Below are 21,981 nucleotides of genomic sequence, written 5' to 3'. Positions count from 1 at the left end.
TATCTTACTCTTTCAAAGTTGTTGACAACAAGTGTGGCTACAAACAAGAGATCCTGACCTAGGGTGTGGTTACTTGGAGTTCTGGACATTAAGATGGCCCATAGAGGTGGATCTGCTCCACCCTGACCAAAGGTCAGAGAATTCAAGCCTGTTCCTGCTTCTTCATTTTAAAATGGGAGGTTTGACATAGGGAGTGGCTGCTTACAGGATACTTGGTCTAGGGTGCACACCCTGCATTTCCTGCCCCAAACATCAAATGCTTTACTCAGGAAATAATGGTTAGATGTCTCAAGTCCTTCAAGTCATGTTAAAGCCTTCTTCCCCACTTTGGACTGGGGTATATAAACATATGGAAAATAAATGCTGGCTGATTCAGGGTTCAGTATTCACTGAATTTCCCTCCCAATGTTCTGTATTTCTATCTCTCATTTCTCTCTTATCTCTGTTCCCTTTGCTTACTAATTCTAATCCTGATGCAAATGCAAATTTTGTCAAGGCTAGACCCCGACACTCTCTTCCTTTCCTCTTCCCAGGATTCTCTTAGTCTGGTCACCCCACCTATACTTCCTGCCTGACTACTGGCCAATCAGTTTTATTAAACTAATAAGAATGACATATCTAGCTGGGCAGTGATGGCACACGCCTTTAATCCCAGCACTCGGGAGGCAGAGGCAGGCGGATCTCTGTGAGTTCGAGGCCAGCCTGGTCTACAAGAGCTAGTTCCAGGACAGGCTCCAAAGCTACAGAGAAACCCTGTCTCAGGGGGAAAAAAAGAGTGATAAATCTTTACAGTGAATAAGAGCATTATCCCACAGCACTGGCTATCCTAGAACTTGCTCTATAGAGTAGTAGACCAGGCTGGCCTTGAACTCAGAGATCTGCCTGCCTCCGCTTCTTGAGTGTTAGGACTTAAGGGGTGTGCCACCACAGCCCAGCTGATGACCAGATTATTTTAACTCCCAAAGCCTGCCTCCACTGACATACTTCCTCCAACAGGGCCACATCAAACAGTGCTACAAACTGAGGAACAAGTGTTCAAACGCTCAAGACTATACGGGACATCTCATTCAAGACACCACAATCACCATATGGCAATCCTATATTTAATATTTAGCATCTTGAGAAATTTCCATACCATTTAACAATACCGAGACCACAAGCAACACTCAACAGTTCCAATTTCTCTACATCCTTAAATTCATCTGTGTAGTTACTTTGGCCTTGGAGTTTTATTTCTCTATAACAACTATCCTCGCTGATAGGAAGCAGTGGCTCACCCTAATTTGCTATTTGTGGTTTTGAGACATGTAAACCAGACTGTAAATTCAGAGAGATATGTTGTGGAACAATCTTTGTACATTGTAAACATTTATTACTCTCATTGGTTAAAAAAGAGCTGATTGGTCTATAGCTGGGCAGGAAGAGACTGGATGGAAAAGCCAGACTAGAAGGACACTGGGAAGAAGGGCGGAGTCTCAGAAGTTGCCAATCAGACACAGAGGAAGCAGGGATATTATGAAATGAGGTAACAAGCCATGAGACACGTGGCAGAACTTAATAAGAAATATGGGTTAAGTTTAAGAGCTAATTAGTAATAAGCCCGAGCTATTGACTGAGCATTTATAATTACTGTTGAGTCTCCATGTTGGTTATTTGGGAACTGATGGGCAGGAAAGAAAAGTCTACCTGCCTCAGTCTCTCAAGTGCTAGGATTAAAGACCTACCCCACCATACCAACCCAGTTACTTTTTGAGACACAGACTCACTTAAACTGGAGCTCACTGATTTGGCTAGACTGACTAGCCAGCAAGCTCCCAGGATCCTATCTCTGCCCCTCACAGCACTAGGATTACAGGTATGCACTTGCACACTTGGGTTTTATATATGTGCTAGGGACTGAGCTCAGGTCCTCGCTTTACCAATGAAGCCTGTGTGTATGAGTGTGGATATGCACACAGAGCTGTGGATACCCAAGGTGGCCAAGGGCATCTGGTCCCCCTGGAGCTGAAGTCACAATGGCACCAAATTCAGGTCCTCTGCATTCTTAACTACTGAACCACCTCTCTGCCTCACTTTGACCTAAAATAAAATTTAAGTTGAGTTGACTGGGATGTTTTGTTGTTCTGTTTCCTTGCTTGTTACAATACTTTCAACATGTAAAAACCATCCTGAGTACATACTCACTAACAAAAAGTTATTGGGCGAAGAAGAATGGCAGAGCAGGTAAAAGAATATATTGCTCTTCCAGGGGACCCACGTTCAGTTCCTAGCATCCACATCAGGCAACTCATAATGTAATTCTAGATCTCACTCACATGTTCACACACATACACAAATTAAAATTAATAAAAATAAGGCTGGAGAGATGGCTTAGCAGTTAAGAGCCCTTGTTGCTCTTGCTGAGCTTGAAGCTGAAGTTGGCCTTGAACTCCTGAATCTCCTCTCTCCAGCTCCCAAGTGAATAGCTCGCACTACCACGCCCAGCCCGGTGAGCATTACTTTTTTTTCCGATGAACACCCTGCCTATATACTGTTACAATTACCACCATAGGGGGCTGGAGAGATGGCTCAGAGGTTAAGAGCATTGCCTGCTCTACCAAAGGTCCTGAGTTCAATTCCCAGCAACCACATGGTGGCTCACAACCATCTGTAATGGGGTCTGGTGCCCTCTTCTGGCCTGCAAGCATACACACATACAGAATATTGTATACATAATAAATAAATATTTTAATAAAATAAAAAAAAACAATTACCACCATAATCCAGGAGTTAGTAACAGAAACCTTAAGTACATCTTGATCTGTTTCACCCCGGGCACCTTGACCAGCACTTAAAATAAGTGGAGCTCCACATGCCTGCTTTAACCTTCTGATCCTCTTGTTTACCCCCCCCCCCCCCACACACACACACACACAAGGAGCAACACTGGAGCATCTGATATTTAAAAAGTGGAAAAGAAAGCAGAACTCTCTGGGTCTCAATGCCAAATCCAGGGTAGAAGGGGCTGAGGGAGCGAAGAGTCTAGAGAACTGTCTTTTCTTCCCTCCCAAGCTCCACCTGAAGTTAAAACAGCTAGTTTAGAAACTGAAACACCTCCACACACACTGTGCAACTGCTGTTGCGCAGGCGCAAAAAAGCAGTCCTGATTCTCAGATTCGAACCGGCCTCCACACACATTGGCGGCTTCAGGACAGCGCAGTCACACAGTTCTCAGTCCTCAGTGCCTCCCTGCCTAACGAGGTCCTTAAGCCTTTCAGGAAATGCCTAGCCCCCCCCCCCCCCGCTTCCCCCCCCCTCCCGCCTCCCCACTTTGTAGGCGTTAGGCCGGTACTCGCTCCCAGGCCGGGATAGGGCGGAGCCTAGAGAGCCGGGACCTGGCGCGGGCCGGGCGCGAGGACAGAAGCCGCCATGCCTCTCAGGGTCTCACCTCTTTGTCTGCCGCCTTCTCCTCAATGCCAAGCAGCGCGTACAGATCCATCTGTAAGATCTCTTTAGTCACCGCCATGGTTCTAGCCCTGTCTGAATTGATACTACAATTCCCAGGAGTCTGAGCGCGCTCAGGGAGGGGTACCAGCTTGGAGCCGGCCAACGGCGCTAAGCCCCCTGGGAATCGGCGCGATCCAGTTTAGGTTTGACTGACTGTGGAGGAGCGCGCCGCAGAGAATGAACTACGACTCCCAGCATCCCACACTCCGCGGACGCCCGCGCCGGAGTGAGCCGAGAGTCAGAATTCCCCGATCTGGGCGGCCGCTGCCTGGCGCGGGTGGGCGTGTAGGGCTGAGCTGCAGAGGCTGAGGGTCTGAGCCGCCTCCGGTGCGGTGGTGAGGGGCTGTCCTCCGGATCTGCGGCGCCGAGAGACGCCATGGAGAGCAGGTGCTACGGCTGTGCTGTCAAGTTCACCCTCTTCAAGAAGGAGGCGAGTGTTCTCCTGGAGAGCTGGAGGGTCAAGGGAGGACGCGGGCGAATGGGGAAGAGCACTGGACTTGCAGGCCCAAGACCCAGTTTGACAGTTCTTTCTAGTGGCGTGGTTTTGACGAAGTAACCCAGTTAACATTTCAGTCAAGTGGGGCGAACGCCCACTCGTTTTCGGGGTTAAGATGATGGTCTGGCTCTGCGGGTAAACGCACTTGCCGCTAAGCCTGATGACCTCGGTTCGAACCCCAAGGAGGAGAGAACTCCCGCAAGTTATTCTCTGATCTCCACACACGTGCTGTGGCACGCACATGTTTAACACACACACACACACACACTCACAAGGAAATAATATAATTAAAATAAAATTCTTAAGGGGCTTTGGTGAGGCGCTGGAGCTGAAAATACCCTATAAATTATAACGTGTCCGTTTCCGAAAGCTACACTTTTCCCCCTTCTTTACCGCCGAGTGGAGTATCTGCTTCCTGCATCTCCCTGCCCTCCTTTCTCCATCTCTGTCTTTAATCCTATGACCGCTGTGGGTCACACCATGCCCGTTACTCTCTGTTCTGAAATCTGCGCTTTGGCTGCCTGCCCTTCTCCAGGTTAGATTTCAATGCTTCCTCTTCCCCCCAGGGTACAAAGGAAAGGCCTTCTTGTTCTCAGCACAGACTTACCAGGTTCTCCGTGTAAGCTTCCGGGGAGATAGTGGGAAATAAATGGGGTAAATTCATGGCATGCAGGACTGGGGCACTTCAGGAGTGTGAATTTTGGAGTCAGTGTTCAAATTTCAGCTGCCCTGTCTTGTGCACGGAAAGACCTCCATTGAACAAGTCATATTATTTCTCTGGCCTCTGTTAAAATAGAGATGTTAATGGTGGGTGTCAGGATCAAATTATGATGGTTAGGTCCATGCTGTGTGCCTGGCGCACACTAAGTACTTAGTAAATGAAGCTATTGTTACCACCCTATCCTGAGCCAAGCCGCCCACCATCTTGCCAGAGCAGAGAAAGCATGGCATTGGCACTCTGGTTCTCTTTTGTTGACTAGCCAGTGCCCCAACTCACAGGGCTTTGTTTGTTCTTCACCCCGTGGTAAGAATCAAAAGTCGTAGAAAGCATGTGAGCCTTGCCTGAAATTTTATCCGATTTGAACAAGAGTCTGGGAACCAAGGGGTTGCCCTACCCCTATCTCTCCCTGGACCCAGGGATCCCATTTCTCTCCCTCCCTCCAACATCTGGTCACAACTTCAGTTTCTTTCTGTGAGTGCTTAGAGAGTCCCAGAGAAGAGCCCACAGGGGCGGGTGAGAGGTGGATCCTCTTGCTTCTTGTTTCTTCCAGTACGGCTGTAAGAACTGTGGCCGAGCCTTCTGTAATGGTTGTCTTAGCTTCAGTGCTCTGGTACCTCGGGCTGGCAATACTCAACAGAAAGTCTGCAAGCAATGCCACACGGTTCTGACCAGGTGAGAGATGGGTATGGGCAAGGGTTCAGACAGACATGACAGTAAGAATCTGAGCAGGCCTTGTGGCCACCGGTCTGTCTAGGAAGTATTTGGGATAGAAATCACTGATGTGGGGTGATGTGCTTTTCTCACACCAAATTCCCTCTCTAGAGGACCTTCCAACAATACCTCCTCCAAGTGGTCGCCACCTCAGAACTACAAGAAGTAAGTACTGAAAAGAGGACCAGTGGGGACAGCACAGGACAAGGACACCAGTAGCAGGACTCTTCTTCCGGTCTCCAGATCAGATGGGTGCAGGATAAAGAGAATGCCCAACTTCAGGATCCTGGTGTCCATCTTAGATTCTGAAAGCCGCTCATTGATCTGTTCTCAGAAAAGGCATTTGGGAGCTCTTTCCCTGTCAGGAACACCCTACACTTGCTCAACTAGGTTGGGCAGCAGTAACCACATAAATAGAGGCCACAGAAGACTGCCTCTGGAGACCCCGATTGATTTGCATGGGTGCCTTCAGTCTTCCCCTTTGCCTTAAGAGTGTCTATCTCATGTCCTGCCAGGCGTGTGGCAGCCCTGGAAGCCAAGAAAAAGCCCAGTACTTTCCAGAGCCAGGGCCTGACTCAACAAGACCAAGCCATCGCTGATCGCCTAGCACGGCTCCGTCAGGAAAATAAGCCCAGTGAGTTTAAGGGAGCAGGAGACCTAAAAGGCATGGTGCAAGGGCTTGGGACTGAGCTGCCTCTGGCCCTTACAGATCCTCTGCTTGCCAATTGCAGAGTCAGTACCCTCACAAGCAGAGATAGAGGCACGGCTGGCTGCACTGAAGGATGAAGTCCAGGGTTCCATCCCTTCCACACAGGAGATGGAGAATCGGCTTGCAGCCTTACAGGGCAGAGCGCCACCTTCTCACGTGAGACCGGTGAGTGTTATGGCTCGGGAGAGAAGGGTTTCCTAGGGCAAGCACCCTACAGAAGCCCAGATACATGTATGGTCATGTGCTTTGCAGGAGTTAGCAAAGCCTCCCACCCCTACCTCCTGAGCCTTAGGCCTGCTCTCAAGCCAAAGAACAAGTGCCAAGCAGCAGGACTGAGTGCGGCAGCAAAGAGGATGCTCAGTCCTGCTGGGAGCTGCCAGACCTACTCACCTGTGTGGACCTTGAATCCATCCCTTCCCATGGGCTTTGAAAACTCCGCAGCATCCACCCCTGACTCAGACTTCTGGACTTGTGGTGTGGCCTTCCCCGTACCCCTGTTCCCCACTGAGGCTCCCTCCTCTGCACAGGCACACCAGGCACCAGATACCAGGACCCAGGCTCAGCAGACGCAGGATCTGCTCACACAGCTGGCAGCTGAGTTGGCTATTGATGACAACTGGGAACGAAGAGGCCCAGGTAACCTTCCACTTGGCTTCTCCAAAGTTATGCCCTGCCTCTTCTGCCTCCCCTCTTGGGAGACGAATATGAGCTAGAAAATGGTCAACACTAAAGAACTTCTGTGTACTGAGTGCTTGCTCCAAAGGGAGCCAGTGTGGGCCTCTAGAATCCAATCTAGAGATGAGGACTCCACCCTACATGAGTTCCTTCACCAATCTAAATCTCACTCTCTACTCTGTAAACTCAAGCTGTATGTGATAAAGACCTGTCTCGTGGTAGAAGCCATGAGGAATAAATGGAGTAATACAGTAAGTGCTTGGGACGCCTGGCTCATGGTGGGCGCTTAGTGAGTGTTGTCTGCAGTGAAGGCGCTGAGGATGGGGAAGAGGCTTAAACTAAAAGAGGTACGTTTCAGTTGCCTCCTTCTGCCAGCCACATTTCAACCGCTGGTACCCACATGAGCTTGCACAGACATGGACAGCATGAATGTAGGTCATGCTGTGGAGCGATGGACAGTGGCACCCGGAGACTCTAGAGCAGCGTTCCCACTAGGGATGAGTTTTACTGTAGGGCACTTTTGGAATGTTTAAAGACATTTCCGTTGTCACAGTTCACAGGTACTCCTGCCATCTGGTAGGTGGGAGTCAGGGATGCTGCTGGACACCCGATCGTGCAGTTGTCAGCTTCCCGCCCCCTAAGAGGAAATTGTCCCTTAAAACGTATCAGAACTAAGATTGATAAACTGTTTTATAGACATAGTCTCAGTGGGTGCCCTCACTGATCTGACGGAGGACTGTTATCCTTATGTGTAACTGAAGAAGCAGACTTGGGAAGCTTAGGGAATTGGCACACAGCCCTTAACTGGCAGGGACCAGCCTTCTACATAAAGCTATTTTTGTTTTTGTGTGTTTTATTTTATGAGATAGGGCCTCATGTTGCCCTCGTGTAGAAGGCCTTAAACTTCTGTGACCATGACCTCCTGGTCTTCCGCTTCCATCTCCCAACCGCTGTCATTACTGTTGTGGCCAGCTTGGTGACCATGTCAGGGCCACATCCACTCTGATAAAATTTCTTCTTGCCCATTGTCTAAGACTGCTGCTTCCTTCAGGACCTCTCGCTGTTGCTCCCAGAGAATGCTAATTCCAGCCCTGGAAGGCATAGACTAGCTAAACCTTAGCCTCCCATATCCTGATCCTTTAGGGCAATAAGTCTCAAGCCATAGAATAGCCACCTTCTATTAACTAGGGGGGGTGGAGGCTGATGCATTTGAAAAAGACATGATTAAAATTACTAGTTTTGCCAGGCATGATGGTACACACTTGTAATCCTAGGAATTGGGAGGCAGAGGCAAGAAGATCAAGAGTTCTAGGCCAAACCGGGTGATGGTGGCGCACGCCTTTAATCCCAGCACTCGGGAGGCAGAGGCAGGCAGATCTCTGTGAGTTTGACGCTAGCCTGGTCTACAAGAGCTAGTTCCAGGACAGGCTCCAAAGCTACTGGGAAACTCTGTCTCGAAAAACTAAAAAAAAAAAAAAAAAAATCATATTTGGAAGAAATAGCAATAGCAATTTTGTCTATACTATAAGCCTAGTACTGAGCAAAAAAATAATAATAATAACATATGGTTAAAAATTAGTTGAGAAACGGGTTCAGTGGCTTCTGGAATGAGATCTTGGAATGTTTCTGCCTTCCTAACTGAATTACCCCTTCCAGTGACCCCCCTCCAGAATGACCTCAACAAGGGAGGTACAAGGAAGGAACACACAAATTCCCCAGGTCAGGCCAGCCCATCCCTGGAGGAGGAGAAGAGCAGGCTGTTGGCCGAGGCAGCAGTTGAGCTACGGGAGGAGAACACCAGGCAGGAACGGATCCTGGCTCTGGCCAAAAGATTGGCTGTACTTCAGGGACAGGACCCCAGCAGAGGTAAAGGCTCGGGCCAGCCTCCTTATTCAGGCCCCCTGGCCAAGACCTACTGCTACCTCAGATTACACTTTCCCTGCTGGTACTCAGGTCGGTACTCCGTCCCCGTACCAGAGGATCTGTGTCCTGTCCAGAGCCATGGGATAGAATGGGGCAGAGCAAGGAATGAGGGCTCAGAGGCGGCCATAACAAGGCAGTGGGACCTTCAATGCCTCCCTACTGCCCTCTGCTCTCACGGCTGACGGCCCAGCCTTGCAGGGCTAGGGTAGGGAGGCACGGGAGCTTGATTCTCAGCTCCGAACGAAGCAGGTGCCCCCAGGGAGCCAACAATTCTAGAAGACAAGAGGGCAGCCATCTGATGAAATACCTCACCTCCCTCTGTCCTCTGTTCCTGCCCCCTCACTCAAGTGAGCCTCCAGGACTATCGCCTGCCAGACAGTGATGAGGAAGAGGATGAAGAGACAGCCATCCAGAGACTCCTGCAGCAGGTAGCCTTGTTACCCACCCACCGCCTCACTGTTGCCCCAGCTCTGCTCTCACTCCCTGGCCTCTAGCGCCACGAGTGGTTCCACAGCTCCAGTTTTAGTTGGGATCCATTTCCTACCTCAAGAAACCAGGAAGGTATAGCAGGAGGCAAAGGGTGAAGCTGAGAAGTTAGGCCACAGGGAACCTGGGAGGGGAACCTGGGCCTAGAGCAGGAAGTAGTTCTCTTCCTCCCTGTTCACAGCTCACTGAAGAAGCTGCCCTGGATGAGGCTAGTGGCTTTAACATCCCTGTGGAACCAGCTCCCCGACCCCAGGCCCAACCCTGCAGGGCAAAGACTGAGGTGAGAAAAGCCCATCAGGCATCCCCACGCTTGCCACACACAGCCTTGCACCTGGCTCGCTGCTCCAGCTGTACCTAACTCCCGGATTCCTCTCTTCCTGAAGCCCCAGGCTGAGGAGGAGGAGGAGCTCCCCTGGTGCTGCATCTGCAATGAGGATGCCACCCTGCGCTGTGCTGGCTGCGACGGAGACCTCTACTGTGCCCGGTGCTTCCGGTGGGTGCAAGTAGAGTGTTGTGGGGGTAGACTGATCTTGGCTCGAGGGCTGCCAAGATCTCTGACATTCATCCTTTGCTCCCCAGGGAGGGTCACAATAACTTTGATCTTAAAGAGCATCAGACTTCTGCATACCACCCCCGACCTCCTGGCCGAGAACACTAAGAAAACCCTGGTGACCTCCTGAGGTGGCAGAGCCACAGGCAGCCAGCAGGCTGGGACGGCCACCTGGGCCTGGTCTCGGGCCAGCCGGTGGGATAGCAGATCCAGCTCTACTGATGGCAGACACACTGTGTTTTGAGCCTCACAGTCCCTGTAAGGAAGAAAGAGTCCATTGAAGAGAATGAGTCTTAGAGGAGCCAGAGAAAAGGAGGAGTAAGAGTCCTCAAGAGCCTGACCTGAAACCAAGAGGCAGATGGGGAAGACCACACTGAACCTAAGGATGAGCCCTGAAATCTGGCTCCAGGGCCCAGCCCTGGCCTGTAGTGAATCTAATAAAATGTTACTGAGTCATTGGCCCCAGAATTTTTTGTCTGTACTGTGGATTGTATCTAGGGCCTTGTACATGCTGGACAAAGACTCTACCACTACATCCTTAGCTCTAGACTTTATTTGTGAGTTTGTTTCAGGCAGGACTGGGGATTGAACCTACACCTCATACATGCTACATGTGTGCTCTACCACTGACCTATACCTCCAGGCGCCCAACACCAGCTATATCCAGAACCCTGTGGCCCCAGAGCCCCTGTGAGAGGTGCTAAGAACACAGTAGGGTAGAAGCAGACTCCTGTGAAATTCACAAAAGGTTCCACTATGCTGGAAGCTCCCAGCAAGGGCAGTCCCACCATGAGTCCTGGCGGTCTTTGAATTCCCAGCACCTGTTGGCTGGGGATGAGGATGATGGATGGATGATGTGGGCATAGCCAAGGGATTTAGGATGTTGGTCTTCCAAGATATCTCTGCCCCTCTCCCATCCCCCAGCATAGATTCACACCACACTCCACACACTTAGCAGGTTTCCTAAAGTTTTTATCCTGGCTGCCAAGGGAAGCATTAGGCAACAGCCACAACTGACTCCCAGAGTGCCCAGCAGAGAGAGCCCAGCTGTGTCTGCACACACACTTGGGCTATTCAAGTGTCTCTCCTTGTCTTCTGCATCCCTTGTCAGCCAGTCTCCAGATCAGGGCTAAGGCTGCAGAATATGCTCTCTCCAGCATTATTTTGCAGGCCTGCTGAGTCTCCGAAGTTTCTTGAGTTGACTGAGCAGCTCAGAGATAAAAGACTGTGGGAGAAAAAGCAATGAGATCAAACAAGAAGTCACAGTCATCATGCTGCCCTCCCTAATCTGTCTTTGAATGTCCCCCAGAGCAAGAAAAAGAAAGAATTATCAAGGGCCAAGCTTCCCTTTCAAATGTTCCTCTTTATTCATCCTAGCCTTCCCCCTTCAGCCTCCTCCCACTGTGGAAACAGAATATGCCTTACCTCTGTGTCATAGGGGCAGTCTCGGAGAATGGCCTGAAAGAGAGCAAGGTGAACTAAGACATATGCTCCCCACAAGTGCCTATCAGTCTCCAAGATCCCTCCCCTGTAACTTGGTTCTTTGCAGCTGGCAGTTAGCTCGGTTGGTTAGTGTGGCACTGTGAGTTGGTACTCAGGACACCCAGGGAAACAAGCCCTAAGCTCCCAGCCCAACTTCAGTCCCCAGCTTCCATCCTACCTCCAACTGAGTCTTCTGCTCCTCTGTGGATAGTTCCATGAGCGCTTCCAGATCAATTTCAGGCTCTGAAGGAGCTTCTTGACTCTAGTTGAGAGTAACAGAGAGATTTGACCCCCTGGTGCAAGAACGGCAGTTCCTGCCAAGGACTCACCCAGCTCTGCCTTCTATTGCCCATCTTCCATATTGATTCCCCTCCTCAGCTTACTCAGAATGCCCATTGGTTATTCTATCCAATAAGCATTTACTAAACACCTACTATGTTCTATGTGAAAGTGTTAAGAGTTACTCAGGAAGAGGGTCTTCACCCGGGCCTGTGATGTCAGTACTAGGTGGAGGAAAGCGGATCATGAGTTCCAGAGCAACCTCAGAGTGAGACCTCGTCTCGGGAAAGAGATGGCTCAACTTAGACTTGAGAGTGAGTCCTTGTCTCAGGAGGGGATGGCTCTGGGGAGACATCTCAGCAGATAAGAGTACTAGCTGCTCTCCCAGAGAATCTGAATTAGATTTTCAGCACCCACATGGAGGCTGCAACTGTCTGCAACTCCAGTTCTAGGGTTTCCTGCACCTTTTCCTGTAGTCCCTTGGGTACCAAGCATTTGGAGAACAAATACACATGCAGGCTAAATATCTATGCACATAAAATAATAAGATACTTTTATGAGTGTGGTGGTGCACACTTTTAATTCCAGCACTCGGGAGGCAGAGGCAAGTGGGATCTCTGTGAGTTTGAGGCCAACCAGCCTGGTCTTCACAAGAGTTCTGGGACAGCCAGTGTTATGTAGAAAGACCAGTCTCAAAAAAAAAGTGCCAAGCAATGTGGCACACACCTTTAATCCCTGCACTTGGGAGGCAGAGGCAGGCAGATCTCTGTGAGTTTGATGCCAGCCTGATCTACAGAGCGAGTTTCAGAACAGCCAGAGCTACATAGAGAAATCCTGTTTCCAAAAACAAACAAAACCTCTTAAAACCCTAAAATAGGAAGATAGAAGTTTAGGAACTGGGCACGGTGGTGCATGCCTGTAATCCCAGCATCTGGGAGGTAGAGACAAGAGGATCAAGAGTTCAAGACAACCCTTGGCTATATGGCAACTTCAATGTCCGTTTAGGCATTGAATAAGACCCCATCTAAAGGGCAGGGGGAGAGCTAGAGAGATGGCTAAAGGCACTGGCTGCTCTTCCACAGGATCCAGGTTCAATTCTCAGGATTTGTGTAGTGGAAGCAGAGCACCAACTCCCACAGGTTGTCCTATGACCCCTTCTATATGTGCACCACAGATGTGTGGATACATACAAATAAATAAATGTTATTAACAATTAAAATGGGCATGGGGCACGACAGTGAGTGCTTGTAATCCTAGCCCTGGGAAGGTAGAGACAGGTAATCTGTGGGGCTTGCTGCTAGCCAGCCTAGCCTACTAGTGCATTTCAGGCCAATGAAAGACCCTGTGCTTTGGGGGGAAAATGCTCAGTGTGGTGGTTCATGCCTTTAATCCCAGAACTCATAAGGTAGAGACAAGCAGATCCCTAAGAGCTGAAGGTCAGCCTGGTCTACACAGTTAGTTCCAGACCAGCTAAAGCTGTATAGTGAGAACCTGTCTCATAAAGCATCAAATGGTGTCCTTCTAGATAGTTCAAGATGATCCCTAATTTGCTATCCTTCTGCCTTAGCCTCCTGAGTACTGGGAATATAGGTGTGTGCCACCATACCTAGCTGAATATTTTATAATCATTGTTTAAAGTGTGTGTATGTGTGTGTGTGTGTGTGTGTGTGTGTGAGAGAGAGAGAGAGAGAGAGAGAGAGAGAGAGAGAGAGAGAGAGAGAGAGAGAGAGAGAAACATAGACATAGATGTGGAGTCAGAGGACAGCTTGCGACTTGGGTTCCCAGGACTAAGCTCGGGTAGCCCGTCTTGCACAGCAAGCACCTTTACGGCTGAACCACCTTGCCAGCCCCCACCTGTACTTTCCTTTAGTGGTTTCCAAGTTTCTGTTTCCCCATTTGACTGCTTAATCATTTGGAATCTGCCTTTCTAGAAGCATGTGTCCAGTCGTTGCTGTGAACTTGGCACTATGAACTTGGGAACCTCAGTGAGCAAAGACCTTGACTTCACACAGTCTCCATATTATCGGCAGTTAATGAGTCATAGCATAGATATGGAGCCAAACCAGATGGCACACCGGTGTAATCCTAGTAAAGCTGAGACGGGGGGCTGCTGTGAGGACGAGGTCACCTTGGATTATATATACAGTACAGGACCCACCAGGGCTACATAGCAAGAGCATGTCTCAAAACACAAGGAAAACTGGTAACAACAGCAGCAACAAAGCTGGATACAGTAGCGATTATATAATTTGTTTAAATTATATTAAATAAAATACATTAAAATGATAGCAATTAAATTACATAATTTGTTTAAAGGCAAATGTTATTTGAGGAACTTCTTGGGAGATGGAAATATTTCTTACCTTGGTGATGTAACATTTTATAAAGGAAAAAATACACCCTCTATTGTTTTATTTTGTTTTGCTTTAGTTTGGTTTGGTATGGTTTGGGGCCTGTCCTGGAACTCTTTCTGTAGAGCAGGCTGACCTCAAACTCACAGAGATCTGCCTGCCTCTGCCTCTTGAATCCTGGGATTAAAGATATGTGCTACCATGTTCAACTCTGGGGTTGAAATCTGAACACTTCCTGAGTGCTGGGATTAAATGAGTAAACCACCTGTAGTCTCAGAAAATGGGAAGCTAAGGCAGAAGAATTGCTAGAAGCTTTAAGCTAGCATGGGCAACATAGCAAGCAGGTAAAGGCCAGCAAGGGTTACACAGCAAAATTCTCCTTAAAAAAATGAAAACAAGCCGGGCGGTGGTGGCGCACGCCTTTAATCCCAGCACTCGGGAGGCAGAGGCAGGCGGATCTCTGAGTTCGAGACCAGCCTGGTCTACAAGAGCTAGATCCAGGACAGGCTCTAGAAACTACAGGGAAACCCTGTCTCGAAAAACCAAAAAAAAAAAAAAAAAAAAAAAATGAAAACAAGTCGGGTGGTGGTGGCGGACACCTTTAATCCTAGCACTTGGGAGGCAGGGGTAGGCGGATCTCTTAAAGTTCGAGGCCAACCTGGTCTACAGAGTGAGTTCCAGGACAGGCTCCAAAGCTACAGAGAAACCCTGTCTTGAAAAACAAACAAAACAACAACAACAACAACAACAAATTACCCTGGTCAGTCCTGGTAGCACACACCTTTGATCCCAGCACTCAAAAGGCAGAGGCAGTCTGATCTCTCTGGGTTCAAGGCCAGTCTGGTCTATATAATGAATTTTAGGCTAGCCACTGCTACATAGTATGACTCTATGGTGGGGGGGAGGGAGAGGTGCAAAGGGATGGTTCAGCAGATAGAGGTGCTAGCCACACAAGGCTGATGACCACAGTTTGATCCCCAGATCCCACAGTGGGAGAAGAAAACCAATTCCTGGAAAGCTGTCCTCTGATCTCTACTTGTGCATGATGACACGTGTGAGCTCACATTCAGACATAGATCATACACACACACAGAGCACACACACTAATAAAATAATTTTGGAAAAACAAAAGCAACAGGTGTGGTGGAACAGTCAAGAATCAAGGCAGGAAGATCAGAGGTTCAAGATCATTCTTGGCTACAAAGAAAGTTTGAGCTAGCCTATGCTACATGAGACTGTTTCAAATAACACAAAAGGTGGGAGGCTGGGGAGATAACATCTACAGTGTTTGTTACACAAGCATGAGACCTGAGGCTGGTCCCCAGCACCTCCATAAAAAGCCAGCCTGTGTCAAGTGTCTGTAATCCCAGAAGGAAGGCAGAGTTTGGAGGACCCCTGGGCCTTGCTGGTCTGCCAGCCTTTCTAATCAGCAAGGCCCAGGTCACAGTAAGAGACCCTGTCTCAAACACACAAGGTGTGGCCAGGGCTGGGAAGATGGCTTAGTGGTTAGGAGTATCAACTGTTCTTGCAGAGGACTCCCACATCAGGCAGCTCATGAACTCCTGTGGCCCCAGGTTCGGGGGATCTGACACTCTCTCAGCATCTTTGGAGAGGCATGTGGTTCATATATATAAATGAAGGTAAAACAGTCCTACGCATAAAATAAAAATGAAAATTTTAGATGTAGTCATTTTATTTTATGTGTATAAGTGTTTTGCCTGCATGTGTGTGTAGACCACAGTGTCTAGGGAGGTCAGAAGAGTGTGACACATCCCCAGGAACTGGAGTTATGGATGGTTGTAAGCCACCGTATGAGTGCTGGGAACCGAACCTGGGTCCTCTGCAAGAGCAACAAGTGCTCCTAAACTCTGAGACTTCTCTCTCCTCTCAAAAAAACTTAAAAAAGAGTAGACATCTCCTAAGGAGTAACACCTGAAGTTGACTTATAGCCTGTCACATCAGCGCACGCGCACACACACACACATACACACACACACACACACAATAATAGGGCTTCTATTGCCATGAAAAGACACCATGACCATGGCAACTCTTAAAAAGAAAAACATTTAATTGAGGTGCTGGCTTACAGCTCAAAAAGGTTCAGTCCATTATCATCATGGCAGGGAACATGGCAGCATGCAGGCAGACAGGGTGATAATGCCAGGAGCATCAAATCCTCCAGAGCTAGAGTTTCAGGCAGTTCTGAGCTGCCCAATGTGGATTTGGGGATCGAGCTTGCCTCTTCTACAAAAGCACTAATGTGCTCTTAACCCCTGAGCCACTGCCCCTGCTAAAGTAGCTGCACTTCAAAAAAAAAAATCTTCATTCGTGGTTCGGTTTGATCGATCTAATATTTGTTTCTAAACTTTGTTGGGACCAGTACAAAGTTGCCTTTAATCCAGAGAATCATTGGCCCTCCCAGTGCAGAATGACCTTTTTGAGGTCTCTATTAAATCCCTGTATGATCAACAGTGACTGTTCAACTCGTTGCTCAGACTTGATTTATGTCCAGTCCTAGTAAGGTCTGAGAATCATCAACCTCTGTGCCTTCAGTTCCTCACAGTTGGTCCCTAGTGCTCAGCAGAAACTGTGAATTCTAGGCCAAACAAGGTTATATAGTAAAACCTTGTCTCAAAACACCAAAAATAAGGTAAGAGTCAAGTGGAGCATCTAGAAGAGATAATATTTTAAGTAAAGACTTTACTAGATGGACTTAACCCCACATTTAATTCTAAAAAAAAAAGTTAGAGAAGATAGCCCAGGAGGTGGATGCTGAGTGGGATGCAGAACACAGCCCTGGCCTGCTGAAGTTTGCATATCAGAACCTCAGAGGGCAAGGGAAGATCCAGGGCAAGGTATGCCTACAACTCTAGCTACTCTGAAGTCTGGAGTTCAGGGCTAGTTTAGGCTACACAGCAAGACCCTTTCTCAAAACTAAGTAAATAACTATATAGAAGTTTGGGGCTGTTGAGATGGCTGAGTGGGTGAAGGCGCTTGCTGCGCAAGCCTGACAGCCCTAACTTGATCCCTGGAAAAACGGAAGGAGAGAGCAAACTCCACACACACGGAGATGAACAAGTGTGGAAAGCCTGTGACACGGTCACGTGTGGTGGCTTCTTGTGAACCAGTGCCTGATTTGAACCCCGTTCTCACCTTCATTCCACACCCAGACCGTGGAGACTAGCAACGGAGAACAGCCAGAATGAGCTAACAATGTCTGACACATTGACAATACCTACTGTTTTGTTTTGTTTTGAGATAGATAGGCTCTCACTATGTAGACCAAGCTGGCCCCAAACTCATAGAAATCTGCCTGCTTCTACCTCTTGGGTGATGGGATTAATGGTGTGCACTACCATGTCCAGCGGGCAACTTTCTAAAAATTATTATCATCAATCAATCAATCATCATCATCCTCCTCATCATCATCATGTGTATGATGGGAGTACGTGTGCCAAGGTCAGAGGACAACTTTGTGGAGTTGGTTTTCTCTTTCCACTTTTACTTGGGTGCAAGGGATGAAACTTAGGTCACCAGGCTTGTGTGGTGGCACCTTTGCCACCTCAGTGAGTCCGACAACACTTCCTGTGTACTTATGTATTTGGTGGCAGGAGTGATGACAGACCCAAGTTCTCACACATGGTGAGCAAGTGCTCTACCTACACTGAGCTATAGCCCCAGATCTTTTGTCTAGTTTTTACTTCAACATAGAGTCTCAGTAAGTTGCCCCAGCTAGCCCTGAACCTGCAATGCTTCTGCCCAGTCTCCTCAGTAGCTGAGATTATAAGCCTGTGCTACCAGGTTTGGCAACCACACTTTTTAAAAAGTTAAAAATGTAATAGACTGCCAGGCAGTGGTGGCATGTGCCTGTAATTCTGTCTCTTGAGAGGCAGACGCAGGTGGATATCTGTGAGTTCAACGCCAGCTTGGTCTACAGAGCAAGTTCCAGGGCAGCCAGACACAAAAACAAAAACAAACCATAAAAAAGAGCAAAAAATATAATAGGTTGTTGCTTTAAAATGTCACCACCCACCATCCCAACAGGAATGTGTTCCAGCTGTCACCAGGAAAATCCAGTATCACGGAAGCTGCAGGAAGGAAATATTTCACTCTTGGTCAGTGGTATCCCCTGCTGATATGCATGTTAGATTTACACCTAAAACAGTGGATAGCAACCTGAGTCAGGGGACTGAGTGGTTGGAAGTAGGAAACGTCAGCACAAGTCGTGACTTTAAGGGCCTGATGTGAAGTACAAACCTAGGGGATAGAAACAGCGGAGGGAGCCGGTTGTTCAACAAGGGTCTCCTTAACGTACAGATGATTAAGTTCCTGCCTAGAAGTCAAATCCTCAGGTGACTTCTGGAGAACAGAAGCTTCAGGGCCCTCAGATTGTGTGTATCCCCAGGTTTCATTCCCCACAGACCCCAGGCCAAGATACACACCTAGGGGGACACTGGTCCTCTGAGGAAGGAAGGTTGAGTGTCATTAAACTAAACAAGTCGCATATCCCTGTAACCATTCCCAACAGTGCCGCAGGGCAAGGTGGGCAGGTTAGAGCCCTGGGGGCGGAGGGCACTGTGTAGGCAGACCCGAAGCCGAGTAAGCTCTACCTAAGATGCCAGCCACCTGGAACTTCCCAGGCGCTTAGCTGCTTCCTGCTGGCACCTTTGGACAATTGCCATGGCAACTGTAGGCCAGCCGTTTTATGCCAGTCACTGCCTGGGAGCGGTCCTCTCATGGGCCTTGTTTGCCAGCATTGCGGGCACATTACTATACACCCTCCCCTCCTCCATCTTCACCTCGTAAACGAGGTAAACAAGGCTCTTCAGCAGGACTCGCCCTGAGGTGTCTGGAATAGGAGGCTTTTCAAGCAAGTGCCCAAGAAACACTTTGAAACAGAAACTAAGCCAGAGAGGGAAGGAGCTGGAAGGAGTGAAGTGGGGTGGAGGAGGTGCCCTGCAAAACAGATGGGGACCAAAAGCATCTACCTCTCTAGCTCCCCACTCAGGGGCATCTCTCTACCCTCTACAGCTAGGCTAAGGATGCTTCAGCAGACAAGAGCAACACGGGTACTAAACGGACACAGGACACAGTAAATCCTTTCCTATTTCCGTAGCCGGACAGCCTCCTCATTGGCAAGAATCACGGCCTGACGCAGGACCCAAAGAAGGAAAGAAGGGAGCGGGGTAAGGAGGAAGGAAGGGAGGGAGGAAGGAAGGAAGAAGACAGACAGGCTAACAAACACTCTTGTGAACAATGAGAACTCCCGGTCCTGTGGGGTAGTCTCCTGGACCCAACCATGGGGCCTATAAACTGCCCGATGCATGAACCTGCTTTAGTAGATTTCAGTTCTCACTGGCTGTTCAAATAAGTGCCCAAACTCTCCAGCTAGGGGCCACACTATACTCCTAGTGCCATGGCTTCCCAGCTGTATGACTTCGAACAAGTCACTTATGTATCCCAAGTGGCTTCAAATTCACTAGGTCGCTGAGGATACCTGTGAACTTTTGACCCTCTAGCTTCTACCTCCCATAGGAATGTGCCACCATGAGCCATGAGCGCCCTGCTGGGGGGTCAAAGCCAGGACCTCATGTACACACTCTACCAACTGAGCTCTCCAGCCCCGAGTCTCCTCTCTCAGCTGAAAGACAGCACCTGCCTGATGGAGCTGTGGGGAGGGTTAAATCAAATAATGCCTGTTCGGACTTGCACTGAGGCTAGGGTGCCGTTAAGAGGTCAAAATGTTATCCTTGGGGAATCAACTGGGAACAGAGTTGGTGAAGGTGCCCCTCCCGTGACCAGCGGCAAGACCCAGCCTTTCCCAGGCTGAGGCGGAGGAAAGGCAGTCAGAGGCACACGCAAAGCCAGCTGGGGTCAGGGTATCGGTGCTCTTCCCTGCCTGTGCTGTCTAGTTCGGCATTGCCTATTCTGAGAGAGTGGAGCCGATCCACATGTGGGCCATCAATACGGTACATGAGACCGTCAGCACTTTAACCGTAGCTATGGGACTTGGGACCCACATTTTAAATTTTATTTCATCTTCATTCATTTACAGCTAATAGCCACAGTACTGATAGGGACAGTACTGGACAATGTGGCTCTCTGCACGGATGTACACCGAAGAGACATGAAAACAACGTCTGGCCAAGCATGTAATCTTCAACTGTCATTTGACTCTCAGAAAGTCTTAGCATGGAAGGCCCCCTTGTACAGCTCAGAAACGGAGTCCAGACAATGTTAAAAGACCTTTTCCATAGCACACAGGGGTTAAAGACACACTCAAGACTTTCCTTCCATCTGAAGAAGGAGCATGCTTCGTGACAACATACATCATCCCCCCAGCTCCCCTGGATGTCTCCAAGCAAGCCCTAGGAATATCGGGACCAGGCCTGGGTCCACAGTCTCCGGCAACCTCCCTCAAGCTACCCACCTGGAAGAGCTCCTGCAGCTGAGCATCTACCCACTGCTCCGTCTCCAGCCAGCGCTGCAGATGGCCCCGGTCATACTTCACCGTTAGCCTGCTGGGCCTCCGGGACCTGGGCAACTTAGAGATGTCCAAGTGAGTCTTTGATTCTGAGTCTGTGGATGATGCCCTCCTTCTCTTCTCAGAAGCCCAGTGGACCTTCTTGTCAGGGTTGTCGGTGTCAGGCTTGGGAGATGTACAGGAAGCAGGACTTGAAGACAGCATGGACAGATCGGACTGGGCCAGGAACTGGGGGAAGCTGCCGGTCTAGGCAAGAGCATGGAGGAAAATGAGGGGACAGAGGGAGAGTGGAGGGAGAGCCACACAAGGAAGAAAGGGGGTGGGAAGAGGGCCAAGACGCTTGGGAGGGGCAGGGGTCAAAGATCAATAGGGCTTTGTTTAGAGCTGGGAATGAGTCTCCTGGCTTCTCCCTGCCAGCCAGTGGCATTCAGGGCCATACCCCCTCCCTTCGGCAGCTGCTGGGGCCCCAGAAACATAAACCTCAGACAAGCAAAGGTCAACAGGCTGCCAGGCCTTGAAAAGAGGAAGGAAGGAGCCTGGGAGTCCTGAGTGGGTGTGAGGCTCCCTCCTGTCTCCCATGGAATGTCTCCCTAGAAATGTGACTAAAGTCACTCACCTGAATTCTCTCAGCATCCCATCTTCTTGGAACTAAATGGTCCATTTGCCGGTCCAAGCAGCTGTGGAGATGGCCCACTGTGGGTCTGAGCAGCTGTGGCCAGACAGTTCTGGTTCCTGCAGAAGGATTCTTGACCAGAGTAAGGCACCACCCAGGGCAGTCTCAGCCAGTGGACAGAGCTGGCAGATAGCTACCTCTGACCCTGTGGGCCCCATGGCCCCGTGGACCCCGTGGCCTGTGTTTGGGTGTGTCCGAATTTTATCTGCTATCGGCCCTGCTATTGTGATTGTTTAGGCAAATTTATGCAAACAGGCCTACATTGAACGTTATCATTCATGAGCCATGATTATTGTCATGTGTCCCTCCCCGATTCAGCTTCTTCTTGATACAAGAAATCTGCAGACCTAACTTCACACAGGAGTCGAGACTCAGATTTGTAAACAAGCTTGCCATCTTTAAGGAGAATGTTTTCATTTATTCAGTCCTTTATTTAAAAAAATTAAATAACTTAAAGTTATAGTTTTAGTTTAAAGTTATAGAGCTTTTGTGGTTTGTTTTTTCTTTTTAATGAAGAGCTCAAAAAGACAAATTTTTAAAAAAGGCTTTCTCCCTTCTCTGTATGTAACTACCAACTCCTACCATCATTTTTGGCTTTAGTCTCTTGAAATAATGATTGTCCTTTTATGTAGTTCATGTGTCTGTGTCTGTGTCTGAGTGTGTGTGTGTGTGTGTGTGTGTGTCCGAGTGTGTGTCTCTGAGTGTGTGTGTGTCTGAGCGTGCTGAGGGTAGAACTAAGGCCTTACATGTAGAGGGTAAGCACTCTACCATTGATCAAAAATTGATTAAATCTTGAGTCTTGTACATGCTAATTAAAAAAATAAATATTCCTTATTTTAACCTTAACAATTTATACACTAATTAACGTGTATATTTTCATTTTTTATACATTTTTATTGATATTTATTGAGCTCTACATTTTTCTCTGCTCCCCTCCCTGGCTCTCCCCTCC

General features: G+C 48.8%; 3 protein-coding genes across 3 annotated transcripts in view; 1 reads left to right on the top strand and 2 right to left on the bottom strand.

The window, feature by feature from the left end:
- The window catches only part of Dnajc17 (DnaJ heat shock protein family (Hsp40) member C17), a 33,970-nt gene extending 30,358 nt beyond the window's left edge, over positions 1 to 3,612 (bottom strand). The window contains exon 1 of the mRNA XM_038332194.1: positions 3,428 to 3,612. Within this exon, the coding sequence (XP_038188122.1) occupies positions 3,428 to 3,505 (78 nt within the window). The 5' untranslated portion in view covers positions 3,506 to 3,612. The remainder of the gene's footprint in view (positions 1 to 3,427) is intronic.
- Positions 3,429 to 10,225, top strand: Zfyve19 (zinc finger FYVE-type containing 19). The gene is made up of 11 exons (XM_038332192.1): positions 3,429 to 3,916; positions 5,254 to 5,375; positions 5,526 to 5,579; positions 5,930 to 6,048; positions 6,146 to 6,288; positions 6,651 to 6,759; positions 8,455 to 8,664; positions 9,070 to 9,149; positions 9,389 to 9,487; positions 9,591 to 9,700; positions 9,787 to 10,225. Exons 1-11 carry the CDS (start codon positions 3,863 to 3,865, stop codon positions 9,863 to 9,865), a joined length of 1,179 nt encoding a protein of 392 aa, XP_038188120.1. The 5' UTR covers positions 3,429 to 3,862; the 3' UTR covers positions 9,866 to 10,225.
- Positions 10,226 to 10,711: 486 nt separating this feature from the next.
- Ppp1r14d (protein phosphatase 1 regulatory inhibitor subunit 14D) lies at positions 10,712 to 21,060 on the bottom strand. Its single transcript, XM_038331940.1, has 5 exons — positions 20,973 to 21,060; positions 20,303 to 20,602; positions 11,418 to 11,501; positions 11,183 to 11,215; positions 10,712 to 10,982 (listed from the first exon to the last, which is right to left on the bottom strand). Exons 1-5 carry the CDS (start codon positions 21,015 to 21,017, stop codon positions 10,917 to 10,919), a joined length of 528 nt encoding a protein of 175 aa, XP_038187868.1. The 5' UTR covers positions 21,018 to 21,060; the 3' UTR covers positions 10,712 to 10,916.
- Positions 21,061 to 21,981: the final 921 nt, after the last annotated feature.

This window comes from Arvicola amphibius, chromosome 5 (genome assembly GCF_903992535.2).
Source record: "Arvicola amphibius chromosome 5, mArvAmp1.2, whole genome shotgun sequence".
Lineage (NCBI taxonomy): Eukaryota > Metazoa > Chordata > Mammalia > Rodentia > Cricetidae > Arvicola > Arvicola amphibius.
The sequence above is the reverse complement of the archived record's forward strand: the minus strand, read 5'-3'. Positions and strand labels throughout refer to the sequence as shown.

Coding starts and splice junctions, on each gene's coding strand:
- Zfyve19 (XM_038332192.1), top strand. CDS start 3,863: ATGGAGAGCAGGTGCTACGGCTGTGCTGTCAAGTTCACCCTCTTCAAG. Junction 5,580..5,929: donor CCACCTCAGAACTACAAGAA/GTAAGTACTGAA, acceptor ATGTCCTGCCAG/GCGTGTGGCAGCCCTGGAAG. Junction 9,701..9,786: donor TACTGTGCCCGGTGCTTCCG/GTGGGTGCAAGT, acceptor TTTGCTCCCCAG/GGAGGGTCACAATAACTTTG.
- Ppp1r14d (XM_038331940.1), bottom strand. CDS start 21,017: ATGGACCATTTAGTTCCAAGAAGATGGGATGCTGAGAGAATTCAG. Junction 11,502..20,302: donor AGCTGCAGGAGCTCTTCCAG/GTGGGTAGCTTG, acceptor ACTCTCAACTAG/AGTCAAGAAGCTCCTTCAGA. Junction 11,216..11,417: donor AGCAGAAGACTCAGTTGGAG/GTAGGATGGAAG, acceptor GCTCTCTTTCAG/GCCATTCTCCGAGACTGCCC.